Source organism: Pezoporus flaviventris, unplaced genomic scaffold (assembly GCF_033815535.1).
Source record: "Pezoporus flaviventris isolate CSIRO_AGI_PZ_B2104156 unplaced genomic scaffold, CSIRO_AGI_Pfla_v1 ptg000040l, whole genome shotgun sequence".
Lineage (NCBI taxonomy): Eukaryota > Metazoa > Chordata > Aves > Psittaciformes > Psittacidae > Pezoporus > Pezoporus flaviventris.
Window position 1 is genome coordinate 7,547,278 of NW_026892588.1, and position 22,449 is coordinate 7,569,726.

At 38.5% G+C, this 22,449-nt stretch overlaps 1 protein-coding gene across 7 annotated transcripts in view; it reads right to left on the reverse strand.

Moving 5' to 3' along the window:
* Positions 1 to 22,449, reverse strand: part of NTNG1 (netrin G1) — a 170,147-nt gene that overhangs the window by 80,639 nt on the left and 67,059 nt on the right. For all 7 annotated transcript variants that reach the window (XM_061465183.1, XM_061465178.1, XM_061465177.1 and 4 more), the window contains exon 3: positions 21,592 to 22,232. In XM_061465183.1, coding sequence (XP_061321167.1) covers positions 21,592 to 22,232 — 641 coding nt within the window. The remainder of the gene's footprint in view (positions 1 to 21,591; positions 22,233 to 22,449) is intronic.

Consider the following 22,449-nt stretch of genomic DNA (forward strand, 5'->3'; position numbering starts at 1 on the left):
AGTGGGGAACAGCAAAATCCAGGCACAGAGAGCATGTTTGCTTTGATTTTTCAGTGGCCTACTTCCAAGCAGTTTGGAGAGCTTGAAATTTAAAAAGAAAAAGAAGTCCAAAAGGTCAGCACAATTCCGCTTCCCACAGGAGCAAGGAATCCCCAGGACTCACAGAAAGCATGCAGGGCATTGCCAACTGTTTGCACTAAGCCAGCCCAACAATATAAGTACATAAGTGCTAAATTTAAATTTTAACACCTTTATAAGATTTATTTTGTTCACATGCTAGTAAACGTCTCTATATAGTCTGATTATTTAAATGGGACTACTGTCAAGATAAACACTGGTCAATAGGAACAAGAACTACATGATCACTGCTGATTGATTTATATCTCAACTTGTCTTTGATTAGTACACTGTCTGATTGATCCCTACTGTCTTTTTTTTTGAAGCCAAATGTTAGGGGGGCAGGTCCTTTGGGCTTCACTGCTCCTTTTCCCCTACCCCTTTCAGACAGAGGGCCACAATCTACCTTACCCTGCCAAATAAACTATGTTTCTGAAATGTAGTGGTTTACTAGATGACATTCTTCAAAACAAACTGAACATGTGTACAGACTTGAACAGCAACACCTAGAACTCAAACTTAGAAAGGAGTATACAGAAACCTATCAAACCTTTTAAAAACACTTCAGTATTTAAGCATTGGAAACTGTTCTGATTTCTTGGCTAGATAAAAATGTTACAGACCAACAGATATGAAAATACTCAGACTTACTTCAGTCTCCTATGTCCAAAAATAATCTAGTGATGCTTATGCCTAGTAGAGCAGAACAGCTAATACCGAGTCTGAGTTGTTTCAGTTCACCACATAAAAAAATGCCTACCCTTAATATTAGATACTTAGATACACCTAGCCAAATGGAATGGCCAAATGCATTTTCTGATTTGCATTTCACATTCTGTAAGTGTTAAAACTGAAATAAATGTCTGAAAATATAGCTGCTGTTAGCTGCTGTAGAGAACTAACTTCCACCCTCTTCCCAAATACTCACTTTTTGCTTTTTGTTCAGATATTAGTTTTCATGGGAATGTGTTGACAAAGAGAGTGGCTATAAAATCTGCTGGAGTTTGCCAGCAGCATTTTCTGCAAATAATTTCACCTGTGAACACAGTTTGCCAGTTTCTTAGCTGATGTAAATCCATCTGTCTCCAGTAGAATCAATGAATTTATGTTAGTTCACATTGTCTGAAATGTTGCCTAATTTGCTTCCAGCTTTCATTCATATTATCCTAGGCTCGGTGGCTGCATTTTTAGATAATGGCAGATAATATTTTTATCATTTTGAATGGCAGGCCCAAGATCTTGAATAAGCATGGGGTGGAAACAGAGCTAGTGAAGGATATGAAGTCCAGCTGTGATGCACTTTTAGGGACACAACTGCTGTGAAGGTAGGAGGCTGCTATTTTACATTGTTTCCATGCATCCGTTTTGCTCTAATCTTTTAACCTCAGAAATAGGAAACTTTTCTTATCTACGTGAAGGATGTGGAACACAGCAGCCATGTCTCTCCCAGAGAGGAAGCAAATTTTCTTGTGAAGATGAAGATCACTAATGACCGTTTCTTCCAGTGCTACCAACTGACCATTTATTGATATAATTTGATATATTTGATATAATTTGATTATTATTGTAGCTTCCCCAGCTAACACTGAAGAGAAAAAAAGCAGTGGATGTAAACTCCAAGTACATTCGTGTTACAATTAGTTTTTCTTTTTCCTTCTCTCCCACTTGAAAATTTCCTTCTTTCCTTGGAATCCCTTTGGTCTCACCTACTAAGTTGTACTTCACACAGCAATCAATGTCTTGATACATAGATGGGATGGAATTGGCAGGGTGGGAAGCACATCTGTTGCTGAACACAGCTTAGGTCTTCTGAGTTGTCACAATATGTCACGTGGGTTTAACTGTTTTGTTCTAAACATTAAGAAAAACCAGGAAATGTTAAAAACCTGAATATCCTCAGCTACCCATAATACTGTGCATCGGAGAAATAAGGGCTACTGGGACAAAATGCAGGGCTCTCTCCATCAGCTGGAATAATGCAAGCCACTTGGCAGTACCCAGTTATTATCTGTCTGATGGTGCAATGCTGGCAGAGATTTGAATACTGCTCATTGTCCTCAGGATAACAAAGTTTTTTGTTATTTTAATTTTTTTTTTGCTGCTGTCTAATGTCCTACTTAGCCAGCTTTAGTTTGCCATCCATCCGTTGGGCAGTAAGTTATTATCAACAAGTCGATACATACCAAGAGAAACCCTAGACACATCTTCTATTTTAATTACTACAATACCACCAGGCAGAATTTAACTACACTGTTGCAGCAGCTGTAAAAGTCTGCACCAAAAACTGCTAGATTGTTAAGAAAGTGACAACACAAACCTCAGATGAAAGGTGCAGCAATATATCTCTGCAAAGTTTGCTAGCTTACAGATGTAAAAATTAAATTTTAAAAGTCTTTTGGAGTGTTTCTTTTATCTTAATACAAACGTGAACATTAGATTTTAAATTCCTATTATTGCGTTAATGCGCATCACCACTTTTAAGTTTATTAAGAGACCAGTTTTTCTGGGTTTAATTTAATTAATACCAGTCTTACACCTGTTCAGTAGCAATCCCAAGAACGCTGCTCTCAGATGCTAGCGATTACATCAAACTTCCTGTCTTTATTTGTAAGTAGTATTTCTCAGTATCAGCTACAAGCTAGTACCCTGAATTCTTTTTCCCAGCACAACACTGAAAAGGAAAAATTTGTTGTCTGCGAAGTCTAGAATTGTGATCATTAAATTACCATCCAAGTGAATTTCCCATGCAGTGATACCCTAATTGAGCTGTTACAAATTTGTGTTTGTGACTAATGTTGGACAGACCTGGCCAAAGCAGAAATATCTTTACTTTAAGCTTACAGAAAGACTCAGGGTGTAGCACCTATTGTGTCACAGTAGGGAACAAAGTCTTTTCATGAGCTATTGTCAGGGGAGTGGTGTTTCTGCTACATGAGAAACAAGCAAGGTTAATTTAATACTGATTTCAATAACTTTTTGTGGGGTATAATAGAGAAAAGCAGCATAAAAATATCCATGGTGTGCACAGAATTCGACACCAGGGAAAACAGCTCTGAGAAGCGGTACATCTGCTGCTCTTTTCAAAAGATTTTAAAGCATTTCTGTTTAAGAGACCTCCTATAGACTCATTTAAAGGCTCAAACATGTCCCTAGGAGTTACTGCTTCAGGGACAGTATATATGGAAGACCGGCATGTGTGCTGTAATGGGTTGCCTTCAAGGGAGAGAAAATATACCTTGTGCTACTCTAAGCAATACTCCTGGGAGGAGCAGTCAATGTAAGTAAGCCCTAATTCAGCACAGAGGCACATTGCCACAGCTGTCCTTGCTGGGTGTCCCTTTGCACCCAGTGAGGACTGGTTTTCCTTGAAGCTGCAGCAGCTGTTAGGGTGGTATCCCTCTCCATTGATACAGAAGAGGTGCAGAGTAGCCCACCCCACATGCGTCTGTGCTTGGACACCAGGTTTCACTTGAAAAGCTGTTTGAAAACTTTAATGCAATGAACAGCTCAGTCCTATTTGTCCTATTCTTGCTGCAGTCAGTAATATGCAAGTCTTTTCTGTGGGTCCTGGTATCAGGATTTAGTAAGGAACCTTCTCCGCTGCTTATTCTCTGATACGCACCTGCTGTGACCAGCTCTGCTTTTAAGTTCTTGTTTATGTCTGCAGGTGAGAGGATTTTACAGATCAAACAAAGCTCTGAGATGACTTCCAACTCCCTTCCAAACATACACAGAAGCCAGGAAAAGATTTGTTTCGAAGAAGAACATGAGTTGTAATTCAGAGAAAAGCAAATGCAAAGCAGAAGTGTCTGTGGAGGTTTTCTAACCTTGCCAGAGTATCTGGTTCAACCCAACACATGGTGGCTCCTATGAAATGCCCAGCTGGGCAGGCTCCTGCAGTGACAAGAGCCACACAGGATGCGCCAGAGAAGCAGTGGCAAGGGATAGAGACAGCAGGAAAGCTTCAAGCAGTGTATCAGGATACCCCACTTACCTCTCTGGAAACTGCCAGAAAGAAAGCCAGACTTTTTTCCAAAGAGAAAACGACTACTGAACTTATCTTTGGGGTTTGTTTCTACATATTTTAGCCACCTTTTCCTCCAAGTGTACCATCAATATGTGCAACCAACAATAAAATATGCATTAAAGATCAAAGACTGAGCTCTTGTTCCAGCTAAGTTCTGTTAACAAATATAGTTTGCATCACTTAACAGTCCCTGAGAAGCCCAGGACTTAAGTGCTTTAAAAAGGTATGTACATCCGAATCAGATTTCCTTTTTTGTATCTTGTTTTACAGGATATATGGGGGAGTGTGGGGGTTGGAATGTATCAAAACTGCCGGAGACCATGGGAAGGAGAAACTACAGCTGGCAATTAAGAGTGACCATGGGAAGGAGGAACTACAGCAGGCAATTAAGAGTGACCTGTCCCTGACTGGTACTTGGAAGATGTTGGAACTGGCAAGGAACAAGGATGTCGGAACTGGAAAGAGGATGTCGATAGGAAAATCAGATAGACCTTTCACCTGATGTAACCGCAAGGCAAACACGCTAATTGCTTGGAAGCATATAAATATCGTGTAACCTTTGCAATAAATGATCCAGCTTGCACTCTACCTCTGGGTCCGTGCCTCCATCCTCACAGGGGAGAAAGGTAAAGAACTGTTGATAAAAGCACACTTAAATTTTCAATATCAACAAGAGATGTCTATGTGGTGACTGGACATGTAGGAAAACCACCAGGATAAGCAAGGGTATAGCAGCAATGTAATTCCGGCTGTTCTCTTTTGAGAATCCAGACATGAAAACTTTTGGCATATGTTTTAGTGGCCTGTCCTCTTGGTAGATATTTTTAAATGATAAATATGTAAAATATTTTTGAATAATGAATACACAGCCTAGACCCAAACTAACACTTGATTCTGAGAACTAGCTTAATATCTCTCTTTTCAGAATTGTATTATATATTATTAGCATATATTATATATAATAAAAAAAGCATATTATATTATATTACAGGATTCTTCACTGCTGAAGAATCATTGCTGCAACCACTCTAAAGAGCACCTTTTTACACAGGTGAACTGCGTCCTGCTCTTCACAGAGTTTTGATGTTCTGCTTATTATTACTTATATTACTTCTAGGTGTCAACTGAGTTTGAGGACTCTCAATCGCCTCTCTTCCTCTGCAGGGCTCATTACAGGAGAGAAGCTCTGTGCAGGCTGCTGTGTCTGTGAGCACCTGTGTCCCAGCCACGGTTCTTTGCTGGGTCCTGATGGTGTCTCTATTTGATGCTTCTCATTCAGACTAAGGAGAAGAATGCGCTTGCTATGAGGGCAGGTTAGCTGATCTCTTTTTGAAAAATCACAAAGCTGAACTTGAACTTTAAGCATAATTATAAGGCACAAAGCAGCTATATTCATCTCTGGACTGCGTTCTGTGGTATTCATGATTAAACTATCAAAGTCAAGGGTGCATAATGAACTGTTCAGAGCAAACAAAGCTGACAAAGTAATTCAAAAGTGGTTCTCTTCTCGTGTTTTTTGCATTTCATTAAGGTTGACTTTCAAAATGCTCAGGTATTATGGTGACATCTAAAATAATTGGGAATTGGCTGCTTCACATTGCCAAAAATACTCTCTAAGTCCACTTTAAAATATACAGTCCACTATAAAACATATAGTTGTGGGTTTTTTGGTTTTTTGTTTTTTTTTTTTAACTTTTCTCTCAGTTTTTCATTGTGTCTGGAGGTCATAATTTGAAAGAGAAAAGTGAGAAAACTGACCAAAACATTTCTTGTTGTTTATCATGCTAGCCTCAATTTTTTTAACTTTTAAATTCTATACAATATAAACTCCTTGTCACAGAATAATTCCCTCTGGAATTATTATGAGAAGAATTATTTGCCAGTAGAGCAGTGCGAATAATTGATTTTTCAGTTCAGTGACTGAACTGAAAAAAAAACTGTGGGAAAAAAAATCTTTGTGTCAAATGAAATGAATAGTTTTATTTTCAGGTTTAAATTCCTTTTTAGAAATTATTTTTGACATTTTTTCTTTTTGAACAAAAATCTTTCCAAAGGAAAAATCATGCCTTTTTTGAGTTTTCAAATAAATAAATAAATAGTCAAAAGTATATATTAATGTAGATTGAATTCAAAAGATAGATACTTTTAGCCATCCCTGACAGAAGTTTCTCCTGTGAGTAATTTAAACTTCAAAAATACCAATGAAAACGGAGTAGTCTGTTTCTGTGCACAGTGTCTGAAGTATGCCAAAAGTAACTTAACATCCTATAGCTAACTTCGATACTGAAAAGGAGCTTTTAGATCATCTCACCTCTAGTCTTGTTAGTATAACAACACAACAGAATGAAATTATTTGCTGGGACTAATTTTAAATGGTTCAGGAAATAAAGTTCTAGCTGTATCTTTTTAATTTGGGAAAACAATTATTCTTTCACCTCCTGTATTTCAGTTGCTGACTTCATGAAGAGAAAGCTTGTTTTCTTTTTAAAAAATACTATATAACTACTGTTTAATTAGAGACACTACTCACTGTTATCTTAAAGCCATTAAACTGGCTGGATTCTGCAAACATTTTATTATGTTTTATTAAAGTCAGTTCAATTATAAAAAGATTCAAAAATTACAAATGTTCTTTAGTATTAGAAAGCTTGAGACAGATGATATCATGGGTCAAATTTACCAGCTTTTTAACAAAGAAAAATCTGAATGTAGCAAATTAATAGATGATGTGTGGGTATGACTCCTAATGGATGATCTGATCTTCACACTTGCAGGTGTGAAGACCATGTGTGTCGGAGCTAGGCAGTCTTATTCGCTTATCAGATGTAGCTGAAAAGGATCCCTCAGTTAAGGAAAGGAGACCTGGCTTCTGGCATTGGCCTTGGAGCAATGAGGAGACGGATATGGACATGTACTGCTTGTCACAGTACCACCAATGCTGAAGGTTTTCCCCAAGTGCCAAAACAGATTTGCCACTGTGTTTAATACTTGCTCTAACCCCAAACTCATGTGACATAGGACAAGAGAGTTTGTGTATGTGTTTGTGAAATGGGGTTGCTGATATTGCTTTGATATTATTGTATTAACTTCAGTGATACAGGACTAGTAGTTTCAAAGCAAAGTCTTCAGACACTGACATAATGTCAGACTAGAATAAAGCAGTGATCACTTTTGGCATTCAAGTGCATTGAAATATTTATTATTCATGTTTGTTTCTTAACAAATACTGGGCATATCAAAGCATGCTCAGAGGCTAGAGCTGAGCTGTACTGTCCACTGTGAGGTCATGAACATATTTTTTTGTTTATGGAAACAGACACTGTGGGAGGTCAAATTTGATCCAGTGGCTATAATATTCCATGTACCAGAAGAATGAAACAACTTCATTTATATTTCAAATGTTTCAAATCAATACTTCCTTTCATATTCTGTGACCCCCACCAGGAAACTCTTACAACTGAAAATTTAAGGAATAGATTGCAAGTTATGAATAATGTAAGGCTGTCATAGGGGAAAGCAAATTGTGAAATACTGCTGACAAAAACAATCGGTATATGTTTATACTGAAGAACAAACCTTTGCAATTCCATGTTGCATAACATAGCATTTCAAATCCTATACAAACTTTTCAGCTCTCCCTGAAATGTCAAGCAGGCTTCCTCACCCCCAAACTCCAATGGAAAAAGTACAGGGTGTTTCTGCTCACAAAGAATGTTTGATAATCTGGAAGCAAAATGTATGCGCATCTATATATAAAATATAATAGCTCTATGAACAATACTAGAGAACTAATAGATGTAGGTAAAGAAAGAAGCTAGATCTGAAAAAAAAAGTCATTATTACAGGAATGTCTAGCAGTATCTATTTCTCAAGCAGCACTTTATTAAAAGGAATAGATCTATCAAGATTGTATAGGATCCTGTTTGGGGCACAGTCAGACAGGATGCTTCCTTGCCTTAAAGCATTCTTCAAGGCACAGAGTTAAGGAGACCACTGTTAAAAATTAACTGGCTTTTGTTTGCACACTGACAAAGAAGTACCATTGATTGAAAAGAAACTCTTCTTCTTTTCTATGGATAGGAATTTGTCATGAATACCTGACAAGTAGGAAGAGATATAGTGATGGTGCCTTCAGAGGATCCTAACAAGAACTCTTGCATGACACTGAACTTTATCATTAAAGAACTTGGACATAATTATGAGAAATCTTCCAAATTATGTAAATAAAAAACCCCACCCAACCAACAAAACAAGAAAAACAGAATAATGGCCTCTTTTTTTGGGAAATATTTTCATTTGTAATACTTCTGGAGATGAAGGAGTTAATGTAAGATATGTTTTAGTCTCTATTCTCTCTCTCAGACACTGAGATTGTTGCAGAGGAGAAGGAAGGAGACAGTTCCACTGGGATTTAGGATGGTGCCCACAGCAGTCATGACTTCCTGTCCCCATCATTAATGCTCATCATCTTTCCTCATCTCTTCTCATGCCTGTTGACCTACAAAAGCCGGGAGGGGAGCATTACACAGGGCTCAGAAGTGCCCCAATATCTTCTTAAAGCTGTTCTCTGCTTCCACATTGGGCAGAAAAGCTCAGGAGAGGAAAAGGACAGAACTTTGTGGATTTTCTGCTATATACAGATTTATCATGATATATAGTAAGTTGACTGAATCAAATGTCTTAGTGGCCATATCACAAAGGGAACAAGCTTCTGGCACCTGTCCAAGTTTTTTCAAACTGAAGTTGAATGTAGCTTTCAGAATACATTTTTATTCCTTTTGGTTTTGTTTTTTTTAATATGCAAATCACTCCTGTGTTTTGCTTTAGTTTTACTCCTTCATGGCAATCTCTGGATTTTCAGATGCTGACCTACATCTGAAGATAAAGAACTTGATATAATAAGGATAAAAAGGCCTTTTTAATAGGCTTCTCTTGAGATGCACGCACTGCAGACTGTGAACTCCAGTAACACCCGTGACAAAACAGCTACCCCCTCACCCCCCAGTGTGTTTGGCACCTGCTTCTGCAGCTGCAAGGCAGGATGAGTGCCTTGGGCTGCTGCCTACAAGTCTTTCAGGATGAAATCTCCCCTATGCCTTCATGGCAATTCTTTCCCTTTCCTGTTTGCCTGATGTAGTTACAGCAGCTGAATTTTCAAACCTGGTGTCTTTTAAAATGTGCTAAGATTATGAGGGCATTAAAAAAGTACACATTTAGTGTGTCAGGAATTAGGGGGAAGCTCCTGAATATAGGGCATTGTGACTAGACTTTATATTCCATTAATAGCGTTTGCATTGCAGCAATGCTTGCACAACACTCCCAAAGACCTCCCTCTTGTTACAGCATACATTCAGCCCATTTTAAATTGCAGAACCTTTTCTTTGGGAGTAAACACTTCTTTTGGTGGTCCTAATACATGCAAGAGATTTTTCAAAAGTTCTATTATAACAAAACACTCAAAATTTACAAAATCCCCATTTTTTTCCAGAACCCAGCACTAAATTACCTTTAGGTGGTTTCCTTTTAAATGCCAAATGTTTCTAAAAATCTAACATCATGCTCTTTGTATGAAGCCTTTAGAGCATATGTATGTCCTGTTCACAATTCACAGGCAGGCTGAATGTCAGCTACACACTAATTGTGCATTTTTTAGTCAAAACCTGGCTATGACTATACAGTGAGGAAACCAATGAACTACATTGTAAGTGTATACTTCACCTGCTTTTGGAATCAACACATAAACCTTTGTCATTCTGGTGGTACTGCTCTCCGGCATCTCTCCTATTTAAAGCATGCATATTTTAGGAAACATTAACAAACAAACAAACATAGAGACCACAAAACCCGAAGTCTGCATTAGTCTCCAAAAGTAGCCACTGGAATGAAGAGAGCTTTCAGAATCTGATCTCTCAATAAAATGACTCTGTATCTGTAGAAAACCCGACTGTATTTTGAGACATCAAGTCTAAAACTTGAGATATTTGTACATGTCAGAACTGAGGCTATTGCCATCATCCACCTGACAGGATGCATCTTGGAAAGAGTCACCATATTGAGGGTTACTTCTGCAGTGACTAACTGATCTACCTGATGGGACGTTAAGATAATGCAGATTGGTTTGAGTGTGTAAGGATTCTACACTGTTGACACTTTCTTTTGAGATATATACAATAGAGGAGAAATTAAATGTTATTTTACTTTTCCCTATTCCTCTCATTCAACTGTTTCTCTAGTCCCCATTCACCATTTGGAAAAAAAAAAAAAAAAAAGAAAAGCACTGGGGGAATTAAACCCTTTTGGGGTTTTGTTTTTGGGGTTTTTGTTTGTTTATTTATTTGTTTGGGTGTTTTTCCCCCAGATCTAGCTTTTGGATTGGGTTAAACATTTTCAGAATAATAGCAGTTAATGACACACAGATTGTTTGATCTTTAGCTCATTAATAACTGTAACACACCATTCTGGAACCACAGCTTCCCATCTTTTAATTCCCTTTCTTGCAGAGGCGAAGGAGCTGCCCTTGCTGGCAGAGTAGCATTCCTATGGGACACAAGTGATTAAAAATGTAACTGGCTCCTTGTTGTTTCGCTGTCCTGCTGGAAGGATTATTTCAGGGGCATTCAAAAGAAGGGAGACATAAGCACAGTATCTTTAATGAAGCTTGTTAAATGATAAGCGATTTTCTGCATTGACAAAAGTATAATAGGTTTACTTTTTCATTGTAAATTGAGATGTTCTATTCCTTCCTTGAGCCACAAAGGCCATGACTCTCCATGCGATACAACTGAAGGAGTGATGATCACCAAAAAGAGAAGCAAGACAATGAGAAATGAACAGCTGGAGGTATGCAAGGTGTGGGAGGAGGGAAGGAGGATTTCCCAAAGTGGGTCACTGACAAAACAGATGCCTTCTCATATTGCAGTTTTGTCCCCTGTCCCACCTGCCATTGCTGTACCTTGCTCCTGGTGACTCTCTTCCCCCAGCGGTGCAGAAGGTCACTGGACATGCTATGCTCTAACTGGGTGACAGGAATGGTAATTTATTGAAATGTTTGAGTTTTTTTAAGCCAACTGCTGGTTGTGCTTATTTAGTGAAAACAACATCCCTAGCTCTAAGTAAGGAAGAAGCATCTCACAGTTCAATAAATAAAATGGAAAGATCTAGAGACAATTAAAAAGTGATGAGGCTATAAAAATACAGCCAAGGTAAGTAAGGGTAAAAAGACCCCAAACCTGTCAAATGACCCTTCCTCTCCCCCAAAAACAATGGATGGGAAGCATTCAATTGCCAGGAAGTTTGTGTCACAGTGAACACTAGCAGCATACATCATATAAAATCTAAAGGATCAGCTACTGAGGGAATGAATTTCATGTTCCTTCTCCTCCTGCACAAAAGGGCTACCAGAGGTTCCTGGACTCCAGTTCATGTGTCTTGGCCTGGCTTTTCTGAACAGCCCTAAACAAAAGCACTACAGAAGCATTACCAAATCAAGGAAGTTGAAATTACTATGTCTATAACAACTTCAGTAAAAAACATCCCAAAGTCTAAAGATTCATAATGCATGAGAGAGTTAAATGGGAAAATGAGTAAAATCAGTTTCCCAAATATAAAAGTCAGAAGCAATAACAGTCCTGCAACTGTTCTGTCTCTGGTAACTTGCATTAAAATATATATAAAGTGTTCTGGGAACCGAAGCAATGCTTCAGTTCAATAAATCTAATGCAATTAAAGAGAAAGAATCCTGTTTTTCCCCTGCTTGCAGTTTCAAATGAGAGCTTCCTAAAACTTGTCTCCATTGCTGGAATCCAATTCAGGACCCTGGCTTATCAAATTCCCAGCTCTGGCACCATGCCTTTGAGGTAATATAAAGTGCTGCTCATCACATCAGCTCTGCCTATAAATGCTCCAGGTAACTTTAAAATGCAGACACCCCATTTTGAAACAGGCAAGTGTTCTCTGTGAATCAAAATGGTGTCACTAAACATGTGCAGCCTTCAGCCAGTGCTTCTTTTCTTTCAAGGTAACAAAGGAAAATGTGTTAGCACAAAAATGTCTCACTGTAAGGCTTTTTTAAACTTGGAAAGCTTTGCCGGACAGCACACCTCCACAGAGCCGCAGGTTTCTTAGACCCTGTAGAGCAAGCATCTTATTCTGCAATTCATCCCGGGGCTGAGAAACTGCCAGGCTAATGAGATCTCCTGCAGCCTTTTCCCCTGCAGGTGCTTCCCTGGAAGCACAATCTTATATCAGACAGCACCATGCCAGATGTAACCCCCCAAACAAACACCAACCCCTCCCTCTCAACATGGCTTAAGGAAGCCACAGCAGCACAAGCATCTGACTTTGATGAAATCACATACTTTTCCATTCAGACAGTGTGAGCTGAATTAATTCCTCAGCTGCTTTAACATTGAGAGCCATGTCTTGAGAATTCAGTACAGGAACATATTAATCTCTCTGATGGGTGATCATGCAATATATTACTCATACGAGAGGTAGCACATCAGCCCTGTGACAGTGACCCCGACCAGCAGATGACTGAATGTTTAAGGAGAGAAGGTGCTGCTCTCTTGAAGGCACAGCCTCAACTTTGGCAGGCAGTCCTTCACTCCTGTCTCACTACTAATTTTCCAATGCATTATTTTGTCACTAGGGTATCCAGAAGTGCTCATTGCAAAGGTATGTGACAGCCCCTGGTAACACATCTGTGGCAAAGTAATCGATCCCTCTTTGCAGTGGCGATCTTTAATGCTCATAGGGCATGGTAGATTATTAGATGGAAGGCACCCTCTGATGGTCTCTACCATAATACATTACCAGACAGCAATATGCCAACTATCTATCAGTTGCAAAATAATGTCATCACTGAAAAAGGGCTTGGCAGCAAGGGCTAGGGGAGAAAGAGAGTTTAATGATATTTGTGGATGTAAAGATATCCTGAGAGGAGTGGGCGGCCTGATTATTTATTGGCTGTTCAAAAGCAGTCAACACAATCGAAGAAGATCAGGCTCTGAGATACGATGGTTCACACTGCTGTTACAGACTGTAGCCTTGAAGTCAAGTTCATCCTGAAGAACAAAATTACCTCTTACAGTATGTGGTTTACTTCTGAAAATGAAAAGGGTAAAAGACGTATTAGCAATGTCGTTAGTGGAGGCAGCTGTTTTTAGATATTTGGTATTTCAGGGATGTGAGTTCAGCATCGTTATTAGAAGTACAGCTTACTGTATTCCTCTGCTAACTTTCTAACAGTGAGCAGATGGTTACCCTATTACCAACCATTTGCATTTAACATATTGTAGTGATTTATATACCACATGTCACCGAGCAAAGCAAAAACACTTGATGGCAACTAATTAGTTGAGTGTGAGGATGCATATCTCAATGTATATATCCTTATTGTAATCAAATTTTATCTTTTCGGCTGTTAACAGGTTTAATGTGCAGTTTAACAGAAATACTGATGGCAGTTAAATGTGAACCACCATATCCCTCTGTCACTGGGACAGCATCACTATCATTAACATTTGTACCAGTATTCTTGTCACATGCCTGTTTTATGAACGATGGGGCAGGGAGGATAGATTATAACAATCCATTGTGCTTCTCTATCAGTCTTTCTTAAGTGTATTTCAATGTACTTTATAAATCTTAATATACCAGATACTGGCTCATATTACAGGCCAACACACATCTACAGAGGGTCTAAGTAGGGATACTGCATGGCAGAGAGGAAAGACACTCTGCATAGCTTTATTCCCATAAAGACAAAAGTGGATTTGTGAAAATTAAATGAATCACAAGGTCCTCCAGCGAGTTTAGAACAAAGAAGCAGACAACTACTGACATCTGCACAAACATCATAATCAGAGGATAGACTCAAGGTTTCAAACAAAGAGCATAATTTTAGAAAACTGCCTTCCAGCACTGGGATATGGGCATGTGTATGTACGATATGTATTGCAGTACCCATAGTATGTCCCAAGGCCTGATCAGCCTTAACCTAGAGCATGGAGCTGTAGGTTATCAGACTCTTCCAAACTTTATTTGGTTTTAGACTTATTTTAATAAGTGCTCTCTGCTTATAAAAACAGAAATGTTAAAATAATCACCAGTGAAGTACAGCTATGTTACTACAGAGTATGGAAGCATTTCCAGCATAAAAGTCATATCAATCATTACTTTCCATTAATTGCTACTTGCTTAGAAGTCTGGATGTGAGAAGTATTGTTATGTGAGAACCAGATGCTGTTGACAGACAGACTCTAAGGCTCCAAGAACTTGGTGTGCTGCAGAATTAAAGGTGGTCATGTACAGCAGTGGTAGTATGACATGATGCTCTCCAGTTCCTGCTCCCTCCTAATGCTCCCTCTTGCCATTCAGCATCCTCTCATTTCTACCATGTCCCATGAATCTACCAAGGACACACACTATTCTCCTGCAAAGGGCTGCAGCTAATATTATGCTTTCCTGAATGCGTCAGCAGCCTGACTTTCTCTTAGGAATGCTACCTGCAGCATAACCCCTTGTCTCCTTTTCCCCGACTGTATTGCTGCCTGCTAAATTCACAGGATTGCAAATTCTTTCTGTAGAGATTATATTCTATAAACAGAATTACATCATTGTCGAAACTTTCCCTGTTGTTCAGCCCAGTTAACAAGATGTTTCGCCTGTGTTTTATGGAGGAGTTTTGCTGCTGACTCACACTACGGCCCCCTGCAATCAAGTAGGGTTCATGATGATTTCCTTTGTGCATGGGTCACTAGTACTGCTGAGGCCCATTAATCCCAGAGACAGACTCAACAATGAAGGAGAGGAAGGCTTCTCACACACCCCACGTAATGAGACTATTAGACCATGACTAATTCACTTTCCAGTTTTCTGAATAGGTGTCTGGGTGTGATTGTATCATTGGTTTTAGCAGAATTGTCCTGATTTATTTACATCAGCCTTATTATACAAGATGAGAGAGGGTGAAAAGACTCAGAGGTGTGGTTTTTTGCTTATTTCTTTTAAACAGAAGCCGGGACAACCTCCTTACTTCTATCCTACCTCCCTCCTTTCTTTCCTTTCTTCTGTCCTCACTTCCTCTCCATCACTTGTTTTCCCTCACTCCTCCTACATAAAAGCATTTGAATCTCATTGATCTAATACAGGTAACTTTACTGAAATTACTCCTGATTTACAGGATGGCATGTGAAACCATTATCAGGTCTGGTCTCTCAATACCTAACTTCTCACAACATATAGGGAGTGATACAGAGCATTTACTATAGCATTGTATGAGAGGGAAATAGGAAGAAAGGCAACAAAATTCTCTCAGTTTCAAGTATTTCCCTAAATCAAAGCTGAATTATGGATCATTTATTACAACTAACAAAAAAGATTAACATCACCTGTGTAAAAAGCACATGGATATATAGAAAAAGCACCTGAATATTCAGGGATCATCTACTACCTTCTGGGACACTTCACATGCTGAGGAGTATACAGGAAAAATCAGTTCCTAAGCACATGCAATTAGGTACTGAGGTTGATAAAACTAAAAACAGGCAATCTTACCATGATGGCACCCATGGAAGGGATCGGTGTTAAATTTAAAAAACAACAGAAAAAAAAACCCATCTACAAGTTGGTAGTTCCTATTACTTGTGAAATAGTTGGAAATTTTAAAACATTTAACTTGATAAATGTGATATCACTCCAGCTTTAACTTCATCCTGAAGGACATCCATGTGCCAGGAATCATTTTTATATGTGGAAGTGTTCAAGGCCAGGTTGGATGAGGCTTTGAGAAACCTTGTCTAGTGGAAGGTGCCGCTGCCCACTGTAGTGGGGTTGAAAGTGGATGAGCTTTGAGATCCCTTCCAACCCAAACCATTTTATGATTCTATGGGATCCAGGAGATCTTTAAGCTTATTTCAGTGTTTGCATTAAATTGAACTCTTCTGAAATGAAAAGCTTAAAGGAAAGTAAGTTTCTGGAAGATACTGGAACCACTGAATTTATTCAGGAAGACTCTTTGGATAGCTTTTCAGCATACAAAGCAATATAAAAAGAAAAATGCTCATTTCTTTCATCAGGAGTTTTATCTTTACTCCTTTAATGTTCAATGGCAAAAAGAATTATACTACAAAAAGGCTTGGTGCCTCTCCTCAGACACCCTGATCCCACACAATACTGAGCTTCTTTGAAAGACAGCTGGGGGAGATCAGTATGGAAATACTTAACATCTTGCAAAACAGGCCAAGAAGAGATGATCAAATGCTAATGAGAAAAAGTGGTGAGTGAAAACTGGTGATTTAAATTCACTAACTTCAAAAGTATATAGTAGAATTAGAGACCTAGTCAGCTGTCCAGACTCTACTGCTCTGCTCCCCTTCCAGCCACTGTAAGACTGAGACCACTGAGAGCTGATGGATGGGACTTGTGTCAGAAGGATGGACAGTGTAAGCCAGTATTATGTGAACATGGGCAGGAGTAAATCCCACACAGGACACCTGTAGCAAGGAAACCATTGGAGACTGCTCATGTGTAAATAAACACAGTAACTATTTCATTATGTCAGTTCCTCACGATCCTAGATTTGTCTCTACAGAAAACAAAGGGCCATTTTCCTTAGTGACATATTACAGTAAATATAGCAAAAAAGCTAATCGCACTTGGGAGTTAAAGATAAATTGACATGCTCTTAAATACATGTTTCTTTTCCTTTCCTGTTCTCTAATGAGTTCATAATTTAATTGGAGAAACTGCTAGATTCCCCCTAGTGACTAGTGGAAATCTCAAAGGAGAGCAAGCAGTTTATGCAAGTATTCTTGTAAAACAAAGTGTATTCAAGTATGGTAAATAAATACTAGAAACAAGAATGATTGTCAGTTGCCTCTTTAAAAGCTTAAAGCCTACATATCTTCATATTGATGGTCTGTTTTGGAGCTGAACATTAATGAAAACATTTTCTATTATAAATAAAACTAAACCATTTCTATGTATTAGTGCTTCCCCAAGGCAAAATTTTGCTTTGGGTGAATTGTAGAGTGATATTATTGCAGCATTGTCAAGTGTATGCCAGAGTAACATACAGATTTAATCTAATTAATCCATCCATAGAATGGATCTGTAGAATAAGACAGAGGATGAAAAATGGACACCCCAGCCTTCACGCTGTGACTGTCTGCTGAAGGTTGCAGTGTGAGCTCCCAGCTCAGGGCAGCACATCAGCCTTTTTTAAGAGGAAGGCCACTCACCTACCCCAAATCCACCACAGCAGGGGCAGGGTCACAGCTGGCAGGAGGGGCAAGCTGACTAAAAAGACAAAAAAGCCCCAGCCCTCTAAGCACATATGCTTTCTTTCAGACTAATTTATTCAGATGCTGAGGTGGATTTAAATTTAGAAGAGATAATGTGAGAGCAAGAAACTGTTAAAACTGAGGATAGTTTCCACTTGTGTATTGTGAGTTAAGAGATTTCTATTGCTGCTGGAACTGCAATCTTAGCTGAGACAGGGTCAGAAAACCCTGGGGCTTAAATAGAGAAGCTTCAAGGCAAGAAAGGTATAAAAATAAATTTCAAAGGGCTTAATAACATTGTGCAGAGGCTGGATATTCTGAAGTCAGAAGGAAACTGGTGGCTCTTAGATCAAAACCTAATCACCTCAAAACAATAAGCTCCTTTGTTTTAGCCAGCTAGTCATTCTGTCACTGGGGAATTAAAAAAACTGCTAGTTTTTTTTACTAGCATCCCAAATTACAGTTAATTTACAGTGTATAAATGTACACATCACTGACAATATAACAGTTAAAGCAAAAATACATTGGAATAAACATGGTTAAACCTTTAGCAGCCTGATCCAAAATCTGCTAGGAACCTTTTGCTTGACTTCAAATAATCATTATCAGCATTCTAATGACATTCTGTTAAAATAAAAAAAAAAACAAAACTAAAAAAGGGAGCTGTACCTCACAGCTTACTGCCAGGACTGTCTTTCACGTGGAATCAAAGACAGGCAGAGCCCGCAGACAGTCCAGGCAACGAAGTGAAAGAAACCTTCTAGAGGTTACCACACAGGACACCCTCTGATTCTCTGCAGCAAGGCGAGACAAGGGGAACAATGTCTGCTCTTTCTTAGTTTCCCTTCCCAGAAGACTTTATTTATGCATTCGTCGACCTTTCTAGCCATTAGGACCATCTTGCTTCAGCAGTTAATTAACACAAGTGCCATAATTTAATACAGTTAATGCTACTTTATGCCCTTTAATGTACCTTCCATTAGTGATATTATTGTAGTATTACCCTGTAAATTAAAATGAGATCAAGACTAAGAGAGGCTCTCTTTAATTAAGGTACTGGCACACTACATCGTCCATTATTCACTAGGAAAAAAAATCACCCTGATTTAGTGAGGCAGACCATCAGTAAGTCAGAATTCGTTCATGTGGATTATTAGGTTTCTTGAATAATGTGAACACGATGGGGTTGCTGAAATTGCTAACAGCCACATTTCCTTTTTCTCATCACCTTAATAAATACGCAATGGAAGTGGTAAATTGAAGATGAATAAACAGGTAGTAATAGAGGAGGTAAAGCATTCATTGAGAGTAGACAGGTTTTCACCTCTAATGCAACATACATCAGGCTTATTTCACACCAAAATGCAAAGCAATGACAAAACAAACCCCATATTAAGTGGTCAAATCTCCTATCTATAATTCATTGTGAAGTACTGACCACCCTAGCACCCTGTATATTAAACATGGCGGCTTTAAAGCAGATGTCTTTCATTGTCATTAATCTTTAAAATACAGCATGAAACAACATTTTACGCTGCCTTTAGAAATATGTTATTATGAGCTTTTGTGTTTTTTACTACATTTAACCTACAGGTTATTTTTTTTCAGTAAAAGGACTAGCTTCACTATGTGTCTGCTAGCATCACCCATCTACCACATGTCAAGCTCCTGGGTAATGTCCCTTTTTATGGAGTAATGGAATAATCTCGTCTAGCTTTCTATCTGGATACAAATATCTAGGTCTCAAAGCCCAGAATATGAAACACCACAGCAAGAAAAAAAAATATTTTTGCTTAACATTCTAAATATAGTGCTAATGGGGTGCTATAAGGTTTCCAGGAGGAGACTAAAAATACTTAAAACTGGGTGACAGTGTGCCTTCTGCAAGTTACATTTGGTTTGACTAAATAATCAAGGACTGTGTACTGCAACCCCACAGCTACTTAACAGCAAACAAGTTCGTAAAGTGTTTAACAAGGAGGGGTCCCTACCTATTGAAGGAAAGGCCACCAAATCCCTAAAGAGCTGTTCTCATTAGCAGAAGAGTGATAAGAATTTACATGAATCTAATCTAGTGAGGCACTATTACACAGCAGATATTTCCTTTAAAGCATGTGACCAATTACTGCAGCATTTAGACAACAAGCATTCTCATCACATAACTCCTCCGTACAGTCACGCTTCATTTCTGTAATTTTTCACAAGATTGCCATGCCCCAGATGTGCTTGAAAGGTTTCTGTTTCTCATTTGCATGCAACGCACTCTTTTTTAATCCTCCACATGTTTTGATAAAGTACTGATAGTCTAATTGAAGTCAAACTAAGTTCCAAATGGGTTTTTGGATGGGGAGCAGCTTTTTCTTAAGGAGCGAGGATCTTTAGAGCCTGAGCTTGATATGATGCTTCTGTAGAGCTAACCTATGTGGAGCACAGTGGAGAAATGATGCGCATTAAGCAGAACATATTTGTTGTTATTGTTATATATATTTGGCTAATCTTACCAAACTATTTAAAACAGTACCTTAAGCTGTCCGTGATCCACTCAGCCTTCTCAAGAGACTTCTGGAAAATAATTTACCATGTAACTAATGAGGGTTACAATAAGAATTCTTAAACCAGCACCGTTCGTCTTCCAGTTTCACACGTTCAACTACTGACTCTGTATCTATCCCTATGTATTTGGTGTGGACACAGAAGATTGCAACTACATACTGTGTAAACCTATGGTCCTAACAAATGCTTCTGATATCATATAAAAACATATCGCCACTGCAAAAGCACTCATGCATTCAAATCTGTATATGGCATATATTCTTCATTTATATAAAAAACATGTTTTATATAAAAAGTATTTATTTACATAAAATTATTCCTTTATTGAAAAATAATATTTTTCAATAATTACACCACAGTAATTTGATTATATTTTGATTTTATGTATCAGTTTTTGCAATACGGAAATGCTTATGAACATGAAAGGCTTGTACAAAAGAAGCAGAAAATGGCAAACTAACTACAGCAGTAATAAAAATATAGTCATCACTGTTTCATATAATCACTGTCTCTATTCTTTTTTGCCCTCAGTCCTGTCTGCAAAAAATGCCCTGACCTTCCAACATACATTAGCTTAAAAGTTCATTTTGATACTTAGCTTCTCTCTCTCTCAAAAAAAAAGAGATGGGTTTAGAAAGGAAAATTTGAACTCTCTATAGAAGAAACAGAGGAGAAGGAAAAAGTACATTAGAGAGGTGAGTGAATTGCTAATAAAGAAGGTCCCATTTATATCTTTAGAACAAATTGGCATCCAAGATACACATAAAGGGTATCACACTCTTGCCTGAGGTCATTAGTCAGTTGCTAGTTTGAGTTTGGAAGAAAATTTCCAAATAGGAATGTCAATGCACAGTTATTATTTCTGGGACTATAGCACCTGACACCAGCCACTGCTTGCCCTAGAGGGACTGTTTGTCTCAAACCCAGCTCAGTAATCATCTTTGTTAGGTTCAAATCAGTCTCTATAAAACAGTGTTGTATTTTGTGGTGGGTTTTGGTTGTGGTTTTTTGGGTTTTTTTGTTTTTTTTTGTTTGGTTTTGTTTGTTTTTTGTTTGTTTTTCGTTTGTTTTTCTTATTGATTTTATTCTTCATTTTACTTCAGCTTCATTGTATTTCAGAACTAATTTAAGTGAAAGTAATGGACTCTAATCTCTGCTGCCTGCCTTGTTCACAGGCAGTTCTTAGTCAGACCTAGTGGGAAGGGTCTGCAGAAGAGCTGCAGTATCAAACATTAAAGGCCTGAAAAAGTCGAATGCTAAAACAGAATCTCTCTTTTCAGTTAACTACCGTCAGATCAGGCTCCAACTATATAAAAGCAGAAAGTGTCCTGATGCCAGGGTGAATTCCTGAGCCTACATAAGAAACTGTTAATACTATCCTGCTCGTGAGAGCTAGGGCTCAAGATCCCAGGCCAGTGCCAGTGAACACCCAGGAGTTTGTGTCACTGAGTGAGAAACTTCTACCATGAAAAGTAACAGACTTCAACTGAGCCATATTTCCAATGAACATATCTTGGCAGAAAATGTCGTGTTTGGGAAATAAAGGGTTTTGAATAACCCCTAAAAGCAAACACACGTGACTGTTTCTAAAAGTATATATTCTCTTACCTTCCGTATACCCTTATGTCTGAAATTGCATAAAAGTAGCGCGCCAGGTGTTGCTCATCTACATATATTTCTCCAGTTGCTGGCCTGAGCAGTCTTATTCTCAGATCTGTGATGGTAAAGAAATCTCTTAACTTCTTTGTTGTGTCAAGCTGGCCATAAAGAGAAGCCATATTATGAAGCCGAGGTCCAGCAAAAAAAGCAAATCTATCTTTGATTTCAAAGTGGATTATTTTACTATTTGTCATGTACCCCGTAGAATATTCTTCTGTGCAAATGATTTCTAGGACCGTGTGCTGTGATAAATCCCTCACTGATTTTGGATCCATGTGGAAAGCATCTAAGCAGTCTGTGGCATAATATTGGTAGGGCTGCCATGTTCGTCCATAGTCAAGTGATTTCTCCAGGATCATTTGGTCTGGACGGCCAGATTCAAAAGTGATAACTATGTTATCTGTAAGCTCAATGGTTTTGTTCCAGGAGAGCGTAATATTCACATGAAGAGGCTTTGGATAATCCTTCCAAGTTGTGGACTGCCAAAATGTGGAGGGATGTCTTCCCTCGAGATCGAACATCAGTTCTGGAGGATGAGCCAGTTCTTGGGTACTCGCATCACATTCGTTATTGCACATGTAGGGATTCCCCTGGAAAAGAGCAAAGCAGTGTTATGAGAGGCACAGTATAGGTGGCTGTGATATATAAAGATGTTCCCTGTCTGGCACATGAGAACTGCTGCTTTTTCTCCAGGACTGAAACCAAGAAAGAAAAAACAAATATTTGCAAGGAATACCTCTATGTTAGCTATATTTACCCTGGCTGTTTTACCTGTTAATGTACAAACACACACATACACAGTACCTT